Source organism: Bombus terrestris, chromosome 15 (genome assembly GCF_910591885.1).
Source record: "Bombus terrestris chromosome 15, iyBomTerr1.2, whole genome shotgun sequence".
Classification (NCBI taxonomy): Eukaryota; Metazoa; Arthropoda; class Insecta; order Hymenoptera; family Apidae; genus Bombus; species Bombus terrestris.
This window is the reverse complement of record NC_063283.1, coordinates 7074274-7091757: the sequence shown is the minus strand read 5'-3', so window position 1 is coordinate 7091757 and position 17484 is coordinate 7074274. Positions and strand designations below refer to the sequence as shown.

Sequence of the window (17484 nt, the reverse complement as noted above, 5' to 3'; positions counted from 1 at the left end):
ATAATTAATTATATTTAATTATTGATAAAATTGAAGACAAAGGTATCATAGTGTATTTTCTTATGTATTATCACTAGAACGTATAAAGTTGGTATTCATTGCGGAAGTGTCACTGTAAAATTCGAAATATCTTAAACTGCGTATACACGTACTATTCTTAGATGCAATAAATATCTCGTAGTAACGCAATTCCTGATGTTCCATGTTCTTCTAGGAAATTGAATATGTTTTTCATAACTATAAAACGAAAGTAAGTGTCATAATAATGATATAAATATTATGTCATCGTATACAACATTAAGTTTTCATTGCGAATATACCTTGTTTATCTTCCGTGCTCATAAACATATTCACAATTGAGAAATGTTTCACTTGGCAAAGTGATTTCAAAAAATTACTCAGCAGCTCCGTGTCACTAGAAGTGCAAAAGTGCCGTTCCAAACAATGTAAAATAATACTCAACATGTTTGAATCCATTACATTGCCTAAAACTAAAATATTTTTATTGCAAAAGATTGTATAAACTTGGTACATTTTATTAGGATACGAACTTGAATTTAATTTATTGACGTCTAGTGATCTCAGTAATTGAGCATATACTTCTAAGTCAGTATCATTTTTCAATGACCGCCATATGCGTATAAATTCGTATCCATTCTCGACTTTTCCAAAATTCTGAAAATAAATTTACGTTAACTACGAGCTTTTATTTTGTTATCAGTTTTATACCTTCGGAATATATTTTTTCGGTTTACTAGCTTTATTTTTATATTTATCCGCCACTTTTACCTTCCCAGGTGATATCTTGTTACATTTCTTGTTCGAATTACCATTTTGTTCGCTATTTTTATTCAAATTTTTAGCATTTGGCACTACTACTTGTTTTCCATCGTTCGTTTGACTTTTGTCCTTGAGTTCTGTATTCTTATTTACAACCGTTTCGCTCGGTTTAATTCTAACATTCGCGTGTTTGTTGTTGCTAGGCTCATTAGGTAATTCCTCAATAATAACTGTACTAGGTTGTGGAGAAGGTCTTGTGAAAGAAAAAATTGATTTCTGTTTTGTGCCTAAAACAGGATTACTCTTTTCTTGAGTCTCTTTAGGTATATTGGAAGAAAAATTGTTAGGAGAAGAAACAAAGTTTTTTGTCGGCGCATTGTTCAAATTAATCACTTTTTTAGCACTATCAGATTTCTTTGAAGTTTTGATTGTTGTCGTCCCTCTGTTATCGTCCTCAAAACAATACTCAGCTTTAATATGTGGTCTTGGTGTTAAACAATGCGACGGACCCGGCGCCCTGTGGCAAAAACATATGTTGCTCGGTACATCGAGTCTCGAGCCAAGCTGCGAAAGAAAATATATAGCGTCCATGGTTTCATTTGACTGTAATTTTTTATTTCTGTCTTCTGTTTGTTCTTCTGTGATATCCATTCTAAAAGATATCAGAATTAAATAGATTGTTAGGTTCTTATAATTAAATATGTTTCTTTATCTTACCTTACTGTTCTGGAGTCACATGGTTTCCTTAATCTTTTTACGCCGGTAATCGCTGTTGTATCGTTTGGTGCTAATTTCAAAGCAGCTTCGTAGTCTGTCAATGCCTAATAATTATACATATTTTTATTTAATACAAGCTTTTATAATCAAGGAAAAAATTAGTGGATATATTTGAATACCTGAGGTAACTTTCCAAGATGTTCTAAACTTATAGCTCGACGAAGAAGGGCTTTAATATTCGTATGATCTGTGCCAAGTACTACGTTACAGTCATTAAGAGCATCTTTATACCGTTGAAGTTTAATGTCTGAAAAAATATAATCGTATTTGACCGAAATTTTTTTTTTAACGAAATGAATGAAATAAATTTTCTTACACGTCATCGCGCGATTGTTGTACGTAATTATGTTTGAATTCATTTTTATACTAGTATTGTAATGCTCCAACGCTTCCTCGTAATCTCCAGCTCTGAAAGCTTCGTTTCCTTTTTCTTTTTCCTGTTTTGCCATCACATCCAATTCGGTTTCTGTCAGTGCAGCTAATAATACCACATTTTCTCATTTTATTCTTTCAATACAATATTTTAAATAATTAGAGGATTATTTTATATAAGATAAGTAGTTTCGTGAACATACCTTTATTAATAATAGTATGTTTTTCCAATTTCTTTTTCTCAATCATTTCTTTCTGTTTCTGTTGTAATCTTTTCGCTTCAACCTTTTGTTGTTCATATTGTATATCTATTTTCTTTAATTCAGTGTCAACGTCATATTTATCCCAAGCAGCGTAATTACACGGAGCAGTTTTTCTACTTTTAGCACTTTCCGAGTTTCTTACAGAATTTTTCTAATTGAATTAAAAAACCAGGATGGAAATATTTTTAAGTGAAATTACGCGTTGATCTTAGTACAAATAATTAAATATACATACTTTTACAGATTGCTCTTTAAATTGTCGAATATCCGGCGTGAGGAAAGGATCTGATATTGTAGTTTTCCCTTCATCTAAGTCCCTTTCTCGAATCTGCATTTCAGTCATCCAATCGTTAATATCCTTATCAATTTCCTTACATTCGCTCGGTTCTAACATATTGCGTTTAAGAATGGGTTCAGACTTTCTTAATATTATACTAGTTGGCTTAATAACTCTCAAGCGTTTCTCCGCATGCTTTAGTAAATCTGGATAGTGTCCTTCTTCACCGGAACTATCAATAAAACATAAAAAAAATTTTTTTCTTGCTAAAATTTATACATAAAAACGTATTTGAAAGTAAAAACATTGAAATTTAAGTATACAGATAAAAGTTCATTAAGGAGACGATTTTTGAAAACGCCGCCGATTTATAATTTCTACTTACCGCAGTATAGTCACTATGCGCTCCAACTTCTTTGTGTTCGCACATTCAGAAATGTATTCATACGAAAGATGCTCGACCGGTATATCATATCTTTCGAGCAAAGATTTTTGTCCAGATTTCGCATTGCGAATAACGTCCGCATAATTCTCGACCATGATATCAGACAAGATACTGTTCATTAGAAAAAATATATTTCTGTTAGAACCTAATTAGTAGCGTTACCATGGATACACACATACTAAATTCTTAGTTTCATATAGATGTATAGTTTATCTACTAGGTACGTTCACATATTAGGCTCAATCGATAAGACAGGAAATCTTCTTTATGATGCGTTTCCAACGAAAGATCACCGATGAATTAGATGAATTAGATGAATATATATACAGCGACGTATGCATGCGTTCATTTAATCATTCGGTACCTATTTATCATTAGGTACCATTTGGTACCTAATGCTCCATTAGTTTAAAAACCTAATACAAGTAGTTTAATAGACAGATAGTAAACTACTCAGTATCATCTAATCTTAGAACTTTTATCCACGTGAAATACGTTTTTGTTCAATTCAAAACGATTTAAGTACACGAAACTTTTATGATGGATTATATAGGTTACAGAGAAACATTCTCAATTACTAGCAATTTAAAGGTACATCTTGAAAGTTAGTGATTGCAAAAAATACTTGCACATAACCTTATTTTTCAATGAAGCGTTTTTTTTCACGCTCTACGTTTCATTTCTACAATATCAAACTTTTGGAGTGGAACTACTAAATAATATGAAATTTAATATATTTGGACAAAATTAATTAGTATGTAAATACTATAATAAATGCAATTGTGTACGTGCAGGTATATTTTGTAGCCACTGTATATATTCTGATAATGTACTTTACCCTAAAATAGTAGCGATAATAACGCGAATTCTATTTCAGACTATTTTTGATAAGAAGTCGCTTCCATCCAAATTGATAACGTGAGCGTGATAATTGGAAGCAAAAAATTTGCTGTAGTTATACGAGCGAACGCCTGCGTAGTTACCTGTACTGGCGAACACGCGCTTGCATACTAGCGCTCGCGCATCGGTCTCCGGCAGTCCGCTCCGCTTACCTGTTAACACGGCAGTCATCTTGTAGCGTGGAGCGGTACGCCATGCCGGGGCCGAGGCGTGCAGTGGGCACGCTGGAGAGTGCATATTAGACAGTGCGAAGCGCTCAGATTCGAGCATTCGCCGGCGAGCGCTCGGTGAGTTCGGTGCAGAGGTGTTTATGCGTATCGCGTGTTCGCTCGCTCTCGTTCGCGTATACATATCACATATACACATCAGTGAATTTCGCCTCGTTTCGTCGCGTATCATTACGGTAAACAGTATTAAACGTACACGAGCAACGGTAGACCACATAACGGCCAATCAAATCGTGAAATTATTCATCAAGTGAACTTATTGTCACAAGTGGAATACCAGGTATTTATTCATGCGAATATTTCTACGTTTCGTATCTTCTTACGTAGAATCGTATCAAAAGGTATTATCGAAAGCAGGCAAACACGAGTAACATCTGTTCGCTGTTTAATATTTACATATCGTGCTCGGCCTTCTGGAGGTCGCGTCGATAGGGAATTTAATGGGAGTCCATTACGCTTGATTTATGGTTTGAAAATGTAATTCAAGATAGCGCTTTCGTTTGAACACAAACCTCTTCTCGCTTGGAGTACGCCTGCAGCGTGTAAGACTGCGCGCATCTGTCATCGGACGGGCACAATATAGTAGCTATCAGCGATAAAATATTTAACCTGCAAATGAGCTCGGTCGGTGTACGGGTTATCTGTAAAGGACACGCCGAGTAGTGAAACCATGCACGATTTCCCGGTCGTCAATAAATAAATATCAAAATACAGTACACTCACGCGTAGTATTCCCAAATATTTGAATTTTATTTCGCGACGAAGTTATATGCCATAAAGAACAATATGTTATTTCATTTTCGCGGTCGTATGATGTACGACGGATGCTAGAGTGTGTTATCTAATCTACGTGACTTAAACCGGCAAAGAAACGAAACATAAATTGATACACGACACCATTTACGGGACCGACACGAAATCTCGTAACTCTCGTGAAAATATAATTCGACGATCGTGCGATATGTCTCTCGTGTTCTGAAAATACGCGAGTATTCGCGCCGGATTCTCATGCGCGCCAGGTTCCGTAAAATTCTAACACGACTTTTACCAGTGTTCGCGTGTGAAACGGTGATTTGTCAGCGGTTTCGTTCGATATAGAAAAAGTAAAAAGCGGAAGACAGAAAAAGAAAGAGAAAGAAAGACGCGTACCGGAAAAATTCGATGAAAGAAAAAAAGGAAGAAAAAGAAATTCGAGCGGCGCGACGCAGGAATTGCAGGAGAGCACGTGGGCGGTGCTTGAAGTCTAGTTCTGCGCGCCTCTCGCTTCCAGTATTCGTCTGCCCGTCCGAGGGAGCGCGAGTGTTACTCCGTTGTAGCAGTGGCGCGCGCGCGCGCCTTCTAGCCTTTTTTCGTAATCCGGACGAGAGGCCGACGTTGGCGGCGCCAAGCGAGAAGAGAAGATGAGGAGGGAGGCCGTCGACCCGTTATAAATGGAACTAGCAAGACAGCATTTCTTGAATCGTTTCTTCTGTTATTATTCGCAGCGTGTCGGCGTACTAGCCCGCATGTTTGTCCGCGGCGTGACCAGAACCTGCACATCCTCCGATATTATTATCGCTGTGGTCCAAAGGATGCAGTTGAATCGTGGCGACCGTGGAAAGTGAAGTTTTCGAAAGGAAAAAAGAGAAATCGAAGGAGCGAGAAATCGACGGACAGAAAGTGGTATTTTTTGATGACCAAGCGACCAGTGTGAAACTCTCGACGGGCAGGAATTATAGTGGCGCCTTTTTAGTGAGCGCGAAAGAGAAGAAATTTCAAAATTCGAGATATGCCCGTGGCGACATACGGTGTACAATTCTGGAAGTTCGCAAACGGTGATAAGTGGACAAAGTTCGAAGATCGTGTTTTACCTGTTGTTCGGTCGATAATATACGGCGAGTCTCAGTTTCGCGGTTGCACGCTCGTTTAAATTGGCTGTCACAATTCGAGACGGTCGGTGCCGACTTGTTCGCGAGAAGATTGCGACGGTCGAGCCAGTGAATCACATCTGAGAGCGACATTTCGAAAGATCGATGTGTCGTCGGGTCTAAAAAGGTGGCTCTTACTCAACGCCGTTTATCGCGCCATTGGGGAGCGCGTGCTTGGAATGAATGCCGCGTTTTCAACCGCTATGTGAAGTTGTCCCTACAGTTTGAACGTGATTAGTGGATGCGCTACAAGAGACCGAGTGTCACCGGTTGCTTTGCAATGTGAGTAAATAGAAACTTCGTGTAGAGACAGAAGAACCGAGGAACAAATCAAACAACCACTCTTTAGAGGTTTTGTTGTCGTTTGAATATCGTTGACCCGATGTGAATGTATTCGAAAGAAATATTCGCGTCACTTCTATAAAGGTTAGTTACGATATTTTTGTCCGTGAACGTTTACATTTTTCGACAAAATATATTTCTCGAGAATCGTTTAGTGACGGGGTTCGTATATGTAAACGTTTATTCGCGATTTTTCTCTCGTGTATGTGTGTGATGTGAATGGACTTTAATACGGTCGAAACGAAAGAAACTGTAGGTCGAGTGAAAAGTAACACGAACAGTGTTAATCGGACAGCATATGATGTGCAAGCGCGGCTCGAACGACACCTAACATCCACGTCTGATGACAAACGTGAACAGGATCAGGGTGGTCGTCCTCGGCGGCCCCAGAGTCGGGAAATCAGGTAACCTAAAAACTTTTTACCTCAATTCTTTAGTTTGTCGCGCGCAACACGAACTTTAGTGGCGCTGTCAATCGTAATGTAGGAAGTAACTGATGAATCGAGCTGATTAATGTCAGGATTCAATTAGCAAAATACGATTAGTTTCTTTTAATCTTTTGCATTCGAGAACTTTTTCGGTCGGGCGTAGGAGCTACTCCGGATGATTTAGCGTTTACGTGACACGTGTCTTGCAGTTAGCGTAAAGTGATTTTATATTTTATATACAAATTAACTTATAAAAACATTATATTCTAATAATTTATCTATATTTATATCTTTGAAAATATGATTTTGTAATATTAATTTCTGTATTTTTTTTATGATAATTTATGAAGCATTCACCAAGATGCATTCTTGAATATAATTGATCTTATTTTTCTACAGTTCAAAATCAAGTTAATCTTCATTTGAGCTAATTTCATTTCCGAAAACCATTTTTTTAGGGTTTCTAAATTATAATACTTTTGCTGTGATCGTCGAATCTAAACTAACGTCGAAGACATCGTCAGAAACATAATTTCGGAGGCATATGGAACTAAATATTTTATCTCCATTTTAAAGTCTATCATTTTACACTTCCTAACAAAGAACACAAAGAGCTAAGGAATCAATTTGCGTACCAATATTGCACTTTCATCAATTACAGATGTCGAAATCTAACATAAACAGGGACTGTCGCCTCTCGCTCGCCACTGGAGTTGCAGCACGGAACGCCGTGGTGATCGAGAGTCGTCTCTCCAGTGCAAAGAATTAAATATATATTATAATTAATATATTTCAAATAGAGATATAGAATAAAAGAAAATATAAATATGTAGAAATCACTGGTTAGTGATCTCTATAGAGTTATTTATCACGATTTAAACGGGAAACGATGGTTATTTAACGTGAACTTAATACAGTTCAATTCACAACTTACAATTATTTACTCCGAACAACTTGGCAGCAACTTACAACTAACAACTCGCAACAACTCGGCAACAATTTACAACTAACAACTCATAACAACTCGGCAACAATTCGACAACAATTCGACAACAACTCGGCTACCACTTACAACTTACACAACTTACAAATTGTAACTTAATTATAATTATAACACTTACAGCTTACAATTGAGTAATGATTAATTCACAACTGCTCGGAGCTTCCTTGCTTCTGCAACTAGTCGTACTTCAGTGGCAACTGACTGACGTTTACTCGTCTTACCACGATTGCATTCCTATTTATATTCTACGAATGTGCATGACCCATTGTCAGGTACATCCTTTTTAATTACCCAATGTTGTAAAGGGCCATGGGTATACGCCTTATACAGATTTCCCTTCTTTTCTTGGCTTGTTAGCACTTTTATTGCTTCTACCTGTAGTTCATTGAGATTTTCCCCGATAGTACAAATAAATTTATATATATACAGTTAACTATGTTGTATAGGTACATATTAGAACTACGTTTGAATAAGATTTTGTCAGGTCAAACTTCTTTTCCATTCAAGCATCGAGCATCCCTGCTTCTCTTCTAAATATTTTTGTTTCGTAAATGTCTTTATCACAAAATTTTTCTCATATCAAGTATCATAAGCTTTCTTTATTTATGTAAAATCGGAGGTCGACAAACTAGGAAACATTAGCATTGCCTAAATTATAAAAATAGCATTCGATCAAATATATATCATCAACGACTAAATTATCATTGTACTATTAGAATAGCCTCGAGTATTTCTACGATCTGTTACTTTATTATTATCCATAGTATCAATCGAATTCTTGATTTAATCATTCAATCTGGCCGAACTTGAAGGCAAGGAAAGACATGTATTATTGTGCTATGATTATGGGAAAGTGCTTACGTGACAGACTATACGGATATAAGCGTATCGAAGAGGTATTAATTATAGTGGGCAGTACTAATATTGTGTCGTGTAAAGCGTGTAATTTCTGCACGTCTATCTAATACCGTGGCGACGGATTGAATGAAAGTGCCGTTAAGATGAATACGTATAGTCTTCGGTATAATACGATGCATTAGTTAGCCGGACAGTCGTACGATGCGTACAAAGCGATCAAACGAAGGCAATAAGGGTAGTTCACCGACCCCTGGAATTAATCCTATTAATAAGCGGCAGAACCGATATCGTGATCGAGATGCGTATAATTTGAATAAAGTTGAATTAAACAATGAACGATAGGGTAATATAAACGAGGAGATATGAACCTTCAACTATAGTTGCTCAGACGAATCTGAAGTTGTGATTAGGTTTAATAGTGACTAGGACTTTCTGTTTTCTGTATAAGTCCAAAAATTCTGTGGACTGTACTTCTAACTATATTTTTCAAAATTTCTTCGGTAATTTGATTGTTGGGCTGAATAATCACTTCCTTTAATTCTAAAGTGTGTAAGAACCGGCGATTATATATGTATACGTATTGATCCGTTAGATCAATTTTCATAATTGGTGGTTTAACAAATAGTACATCAGTACACGTTCATGGCAATGATGAAAGTATAGACGTCTGACAAACAGGAACAGATAATTCACAATGAAGAACAAAGTAGCATTTCTTAGTCGCACAACTGGTATCGGCTGGTTTTTCGTTAATGAGGTCGCGATTAATTATATATCATCAAGTCTTGATTACATGCTATGCAACACTTTTAGTCGTTTAAAAGAAAGCTTGTTAAACGATTGAAAAAAGAGGCATATACGAGTTTATCGTGTAATTTAACGAGGACGATGAACTTGATATCGAGCGTTAAAATAAATCCTGCGATTTTATGATCGATCGTAGGATTTTGTGGAATTATTAGAATTGTAATGAATTTTGGGAAAATCGTGAGAATCCCTCTTTGCCTAATTTAATGTAAACGTTAGATAGACCATCAACTTATCAAATTTCGTCGGAAATGTTGAACAATAGGCTCATATTTTAGGGTCTCTTAGGATTCTAAAATCCCTTTTCATTATTCTCTGTTTATTAGACTCTTCATTCTTTCTAAAATACTTTATACCTAAAATCCATATACCTTTATACTTTATATTCTATTTTTGTCTCAAAATTACACTCGACGGTATATACCTTGTTCCTTTCTCTTCGACGTACTCTCGTGGCCAAACGAACGTTTGATCAGAAAGCGGATATTCCCGGGTCCGGGAGAGAATCCGTAAAAGTCGTGAGAAGGAGAGGCTGTGTCCTGCTGGGTATAATAAGGACCTTCGTGGACGTTATCGGATATCAAGTGAGGAGAGTGGTCAGCGGGTCGTTGCGAGCCACGAAAAATCCTGCGCGGCAGCAGGTTGAGAGATCTGGACATCCGATACATCCGTTATGTTACCGAGCCACGCTCTATACCCGCCTTGTTCGATCCTGGATCCCAACTTTACGCACTGAACGTGCTTTTTCCTCCCTTATCGGCTTCCGGCGAGCCTACGTTTCCATACCATCCACGCAAGGTACAGCGAATCGCGTCATGGATCGAATCGGTTCTGTTTCTTCGTCAGGTGGCGACCAATTCTTCCGTTCCACCTTGTTAGGCCACTGGGTAATGTTTTTATTTCGCTAGCGTTTGAAGATTATTTCACGCACAAGCACTGGGAACGAAGTTAATTGGATTTCATATAATTGAGTAACGGTCAGTTAGGTTTGCTTGGTTTTGAGATTCCACACGATGAATCTTTCCATAACAGTGAACTTATTGAGCGAGTTATCTTTTAACTTTGCTGCGACCCTCGAACTTTGATATTTCAATGTTGCTTTCGTCTTGGCAAATAAAGGAGATGTCCAATGTTTTAGAATGATCTTTAATAGAGAATCGAAATGAAAACTTATGGTCATAGTTTGCTCAAGGTTAAGATATTCCTTAAGATTAGAAAGATATACGTAATTGGGTCGAGAATGAGCGAAAGAGCGCAGCGGAATTGACCAGAAATTCCTGTAATCATGAAATTGAAAGTTACAGAGGATAGATCAATTTCAGATTGATCGATTTTCGTTCCTCCAAATATAAATATGACATAGTCTAAATTATTATGTCCAAGAGATTGAGAATATGAGTCACAAGTGAAATTATCTTCTTTGCACGTTAACGTTCGATTCTTTTTATTTCAAAGTATGAAATGGTGGTCTTCCTTTCGAACTGATTAATATACTGCTGATATATAAGCATCTGTGGGAAATTTGGAAGCGCAAAAGCAGAAAATACGTAAAACGTACAAAGTAGAATACTCGTACTAATACTTTATATTTACTCGTATTTATTATTTATTTTATTTCTATTGGATCAGGTGGAACCTGAGATGGATACAATGACGCTTTCAGTTTATGGAAATAACGCTTGATTGATCATGAATGGAAGGTGTACTATCGATTGGAAAAATATAAATATCTGGTTGATATTTAATCAAGTAATTTTTGTTCAACGTATACAGTACGTGTTAGATTATATAGTTTTTTAGATCACGAAATCCTTACAAGTTCAAATAAACCAAAATATTTAAGATTCGCCAGACAGACTAAAAATAGATTCACATTTAGCAAAAGATTGACGACATATTTTAAATCCTATTTCCGTAAGACAATCGCTTTTGGGTATTTATAGGATCAATAAATTGCGGCAGTGACCAGGCAACAAGGGTGGCTAAGAGTTTCGCGGTGAATCGGCAACGATACGATTTTATAGAATACATTAATAGAAAAGCTGGTGGAAGCCACGAAGAACGTCGATGATTGCGGTTGGGGGCCATTTATCTGCGTTAACGCCTATTGAAGTGGCAATTGGAAGCCGGTGCACATTTCCATGTCGCGTGAAGTATACATAAATTCATTTCGGCTGAATGGCTCACTTTATTACCAGCTCGTTAAAAAGTATGGGCCAGACGGGAGTTGAAAAAACGTCACGCGTCGCCTTTCTTGTCCTTTACGTTACGTCGTAATCGTTATTTTATTCCGCTTATCCGACTCTGTCGTATTTTATCTTGTTTAACAGCAGATACTGCCTTTCGATATTCTTCAGTTTTATATAGGCATATTTAATAACCCCTAGTTTTACAATATGAAATTTAATATTCTTCATTTTCCATGACAGAGCTGCTAGTATTTTGTAACTCTACAAATCGGATAGTTTAGTGCTCGTACTGCGAACGATTTAATGTTTCCTCAATTTTACATCGTGACGTTTGTCGTTCTTCGTCCCGATATTAGGATATTTAATATTTCGTAATATTACATTACAATGCTCGATGTTTGTTAGTTCTCTGATAGAACACTCAATATTCTTTAATTTTACATCAGAGGGTTCAAAGTTCTTCATTCATGCATTAGGGTATTTTAGCATCTTCCGATTCTACGTTATAGCGTTCTACGTTCTTTGGGTCTGTATAAATTTTCTACATGCGTGATACATATAGCGTTTAATAGTTTCTTGTTTTATATGGATATGGTTAATGTTCTTCGCTTCTATGAACGTATGAAGTTTCTAACTATATTATAATAATCGTTCTATATCTCCTTAGATACAAAATAATAATAAATTTCACCTTTGAATTTTTATTTTTATTTAAAAGGATTTAATATATATATAATAAGCACGTAGTATAGATATTGATAAATAATATGAGACTTTTTTAGATTTTTTAGAAGTAGAGTAATAGAAGAGGATAAGCTTAGATCTACGAACGATCTAGTTTGTCCACGAAGGATTGGAGCGTTCGACAATCTCTTCTGCGTCCGTGCATTTGAAATGCTCCACTTGTATATATATTGGAGCGTTCAATTATATCAAGGAATATAAATAGTTTATGTACTCCAATTTTATACTAGAACGTCCGATACCTATAAATAATACATAATCTTATACTTTAGACTATTGGAATGAAATCTTCCACTTCCTCGTTAAAGTGTTCTTCACTTTTACGTAAGAATATTAATAATCTCCGGAGGTTATTAACAAACTTGTACATTCGATAAATTTTCACCTCTACATGCGTTCCAACATATCCGAAATTTTCCATTTCTATAAAGTGTTTAACGTTTCTCGCTTCTACATAGAGACATTCATCTCTTCCAAGTTTATATTAGAACGTTCGATACTCTGCTCTCCTAGCATCTGAAATTTTCCATCCCTAGATTAAGCTGTTCCATAATTTCTACTCCTTCGTGGAAAAAGCAATATTGCTCGAACTAAATCACTTTAATACTCTCGTCTTCCATACTTGACGTTAAAAGTTCTGCATTTTTTCACTTGCCCAAATTTAATTTAAACTTACCAAACCTATCAACGTTAAAGGCGTATAGAACTTAAAACTATGCAGAAGTCTCGAACCACCCGTTAGACGTTTTTACGAACGGATGTAACGATATTTGTGTCAAAAGTATTTAACATATATAATATTGCGAGTAAAAAAAGCCGAGGATGCGCTCGAAATTAGCTATTAATACTAACGAACAACGCACTTACGTTCCATCTCGATTTAGCTGGTGGAAAGACAAAAGATCTCCGTCCCGTGCCATTGAATCAATTCCAACAATTAAAAATCTTTCCGACCCCGTCTCGCCATTGAATTCTTCGTGTTATCGAAGGAAGAACGCTCGTAAATATTCAGCCAGTTGTTTCAATATTTTATAAACGGATGCACGAGGGTTCAGCAACCGTGGATTTTTGTTTGCCACAGCAAGAAACAAATTTTACCACACGCACACGCGCGTGTCTATTTCGAGAAACGTGGTCAAACGAGCGAACGCGCGCGCGCATAAATGAGCATATAAAGAGTGAATCAGCGATTCGCGACGATTTATTATCGTAGATGAATTCACGGCCTGAAGCCTCGTTCGTGCATCTTGATTCATATGACTGGGTCGAACCCTGAAGTAACAAATATGAATAACCAAACAGGATGATAGAGCGAGCGAATAAAACGCGCGCGCCAGCCATATTGTGTATGCAGGTCTTTGTACGATGATGAGGAGGAAAAAGAAATCGACACTCCACGTGAGCCGCGTTAATGAGAGTTCCATGTGGAATATAATTGTTTGCTCGTTCTTTCGGACGTTTATTTGATCATTATATGTTCTTTAGAACTTTTTACTGGTATAAACGAATCATAATAGCATTTCTTATAGTAATTTTTAGAGATATGTAGGTTTCTTTACTTGTTTCATTTCTTTGAATCATCGGAGGATAGATTTTTATTACTATGAAAGGAAGAAGACGAAGAAGAAGAGAGAGAGAGAGATGTAGGTTAATATCTAATATTTGTGCCATTCGCAGGCCAAAGTGGTTAACTCCACTTTTTGAGATCTTGTTTCGCGGAGCTAACCGATTTGGTCAATAAACCTTTTACTTAATAAAGTTGATATCCTTCTCCACATTCAGCAATCTTTTGTTATTTAAGCTTTGAATCATTTGCAAAAAATCTCGAAATCTCCGTGTCGCAATTTCTACGGCAACAGAAGCGAACTGAAAGCGTTGTTATTCGCTGTCGAAATTTTCTCAAGGTCTATTATGCTTCAGAAATTCAATAACAATGCGAATAAAATCTTGGTAATAATTTCAATGTATACTCACATATTATTAACATTCTTGCACGTTGGAGTTTTTTATAAATGAATAAACATCTGCATGCTGTACATAATTAAAATCTCTCGGCTCAGCCACCAGCCTTGATCGTCTATATTTCAAGGGTTCAATTAAATCACCCTCTATATCATTAAACATCCAATATAACTTACAAATGTAATTTTCACGCAATGTCCGACCAATTAACGCGCTGCGATAACGAACTGATTGATTGCACAATGCTCGAGGCGCAAGAACGAAAGAAAGAGGGCAGAGAAACGATTAAGTCACTCCGGAGGGAACATCACGCGGATAAAGCACGGTTTACAGACGCAGAAGCGAAGTGGCGATGGCATCCGCCTGTCGGTGCAGTGTACACCGATCTATAGATAGATTCACGGTAGATAAAAGCCGGTGCACGTAAGAAAATAGTAATTACGAGCACGATTGCCACGTATAAAGGGGGCAAGGTAAAAAAGAGCGATTCACGGCACGGTAAGAGCAGCGGAGCGCATCCTCTGCTCCTGTCTCAGGCGTACTGACCACGTTTTGCTCCGTACCCTCGTCATTGCTCCAATAAACGCGCGTGTAAGGCTGCAGATATTTATTCGCGAGAAAATTGTCCGTTTGGTCGAAGGAAGAGGATAGATGGTGAGATTTTTTATCTTTGCTATGTAAAACGTATCACGGTAGAAGATAAAGTTAATTAATTACGAAATAGAATTAATGAAGAAAGTAAAGGGACGATGTTTTCGAAGGTTGGAACACGTGATTTGAATTCGAACTGTCAAGATTATGGCTTAGACCAACATGATTTTCAGTCTGACAATCGTGAAATACATGGAAGTGATACAAAAGTTGTATACACCACTGTGGCCGAAGGAGTAAAACCAAACTACTGACTCGTTCGTGCCGTAAAACACGCCTCTACGAGCGAAGTGGCACACGGTGCACGGCTCTAGCCGGGGAACCCTGGTGGCTGGAGCTGACATTTGCGAGCCGTTCGCAATTTGTACCTTTGTGTCGAACGAAAATACGTGTTAAACTCTCTAGCCGTCGACGAAAGTTCAGAGCCGAGGGAAACCCGAGACACAAGTGGTATCAAGATACGAAGAAGTTCACCGCCGTGAACGGGAAATTTATGGCGCCTGTACATCCCAGTATCCGTGTACAGTGTACACGCGCGAGAGTGCAAAACGCGCGTGGCTGGCCTCTCCTCCCCTCGTGTCGCATTGTTGCGGGACTGTGTCGCCGAGGGGACAGAGGTGAATATGGTTGGCATCGTTCGCGTGCACACCGGCTGAATTGAACGCGTCAACGGAGCCTTTATCGAAGTTAAATCGCAGACGCGCTCGTAAATAAGGCGTTATGCGCTGCACGGTGCACGATAATGCATATCGTTAAACAAATTCACTGAAACGCCAGACAACTGAAGATCGCAACAAAGAAGCATATCCATCTTTCTTGATTCTCTGAACTTTATGTCGCTCGATGACTGAAGAGTATTTTCACGCGAAATAGATTCGTAGATATAAGCTTTTCGAAAAAAAGTATTAATATCTTTTAAATGTTTGAACAGCTGACGAAATATATATTTAATTCCAAAATCAGATGAAAAAGGAGTTCCGATGTATAATTGATCGATAAGATGATAGAGAATCTTGAAATTGCTCTCTTATGTAAGACGAGAAATGTGGTTTATGTTTTTCACGTGTGGCCTTGAATCGTAGTACTCGAGAATTTAGACACTGCGTATGTTTTGGATATTCGAATTGGTCATGTAATCCTACGTTATGCGTGCATTATCTAAGTTGAATACCTGTAAGAATTAAAAGTCGCGCAATTTTGGAGGAGAACTTTTGCGAAATTTCTATCAGGCACGTAGATAAGAAAATGATGTATCACCGATACATGTAATTTTGTGTTTCGGTTCTATGACATAAATGCGGGCCATATACTACATACCTATGATTTTCGCAGCGAAAGGTTAATTGCAGATTAACGAGAAGCGATAACTCCTAAACGAGAAGAAGGTCACTTGTACGTATATGTACTTCGCGGTTAAGAGAGAATTTACAGAGTGGTGAAACCAAAGGGAGGAAGTTGGTTTCGTTTCCCTGTGTTTTACACCGATCTCCAGTGAAACTGGAAAAACTCGCGTTAAACACGTAATAACGATAATTAATGGTCGCGCGATGTACAGGAAACGTCATTAAATTCTATGCTCGTACAATCGTCCACCAAGTTATAAACGTGGAAATATATGTATCTGTACGAATGTATGCGTGTAACTTGGAGGATACGTACTTCGTTTCATAAATTTCTTCGTTACTTCGCGAAACGTACGAGGGAACTTTAACATGTCGTCGACGTGCCTATCCTCTCGGTTCGACCCTCGAAGACTTATTGAGTACATAGATCGGTGCAGGCTCCGTGCTCTCGTCGAGTTCTCGTATATACACCGTTTATAAATCTGTCGCTGTGGTTGCTCGCGGACTCGAGGAAGAGAGTCCCTGGAGCACCGCGAACATCGTGTTCCGTTGATTCGCGAAGTCGAACCAACTGGTTCGCTTCGCCTTGCTGTACTCCGTTTGCCAACTGGTTTCGCAAAGTTGATAAGACCTGTAAAGCTTGGGAACGAGTGGAGAACCTTTGGGTAAGAATAAAGAGATTTTATTTTAATTCTGCTCTTCTCTACGTTTCTTATTGAAAATTATGTTTCGATAGACTATATTGAAATATAAATAATTTTTAAATACAGTGAGATTCCATTTATCCGAACTGATGTCATCACAATGCCCAATTTATCGAATATGATTCTGGACATTTATTAACCGATCCCAGGCTACGCGACGACCTATACGCGCTAATGCGAATGAAGATTATTGCCTTATATACAAATTTCAGCTTAGGAAAATCCAGTTATATGGAAATTAACTCCGATTATGCGAATGATAAACAGCGAAGGGAGGAAGAACTAGCGGACTCTTATTATCCGACATTATCAGACTGGTCCAGTTATCCGAAGCGTCTTGTCCGCCGACCGTGTCGGATAAACGAAGTTTTATTGCATTTTGTTTTAGTAATCGTACCGTTTTTTGTATGCTCCGTCGATCCTCATGGATAAAGTATCTCAAAATTTGGAAGAAAATTATCTGAACAGGAAGCGAGGGGAACAGGTTTAAAATATTATTTAAGAA

The 17484-nt window shown here is 37.6% G+C and overlaps 2 protein-coding genes across 6 annotated transcripts in view; one reads left to right on the top strand and one right to left on the bottom strand.

Moving 5' to 3' along the window:
• Window positions 1-30: 30 nt before the first annotated feature.
• On the bottom strand, window positions 31-14790 carry LOC100646487. Of its 3 annotated transcripts, none has more exons than XM_048412609.1 (11): window positions 14294-14790; window positions 2855-3025; window positions 2428-2701; window positions 2133-2343; window positions 1874-2035; window positions 1677-1804; window positions 1498-1601; window positions 730-1432; window positions 552-675; window positions 321-491; window positions 31-237 (listed from the first exon to the last, which is right to left on the bottom strand). In XM_048412609.1, exons 2-11 carry the CDS (start codon window positions 3007-3009, stop codon window positions 158-160), a joined length of 2112 nt encoding a protein of 703 aa, XP_048268566.1. In that variant the 5' UTR covers window positions 3010-3025; window positions 14294-14790; the 3' UTR covers window positions 31-157. The 3 variants fall into 3 exon arrangements, with proteins under 3 accessions (XP_048268566.1, XP_003401427.2, XP_012172630.1); XM_003401379.4 differs by lacking the exon at window positions 14294-14790 and adding an exon at window positions 3898-3963; XM_012317240.3 differs by lacking the exon at window positions 14294-14790 and adding an exon at window positions 3753-3934.
• LOC100646606 (ras-related and estrogen-regulated growth inhibitor) overlaps window positions 3972-17484 on the top strand; it is an 85697-nt gene continuing 72184 nt past the window's right edge. The window contains exons 1-2 of one of the 3 annotated variants that reach the window (XM_020866797.2): window positions 3972-4321; window positions 5526-6694. In XM_020866797.2, coding sequence (XP_020722456.1) covers window positions 6634-6694 — 61 coding nt within the window. In that variant the 5' untranslated portion in view covers window positions 3972-4321; window positions 5526-6633. Of the gene's footprint in view, window positions 6695-17484 lie in introns of all 3 variants that reach the window. The other 2 variants (XM_003401380.4, XM_020866796.2) reach the window with 2 other exon arrangements.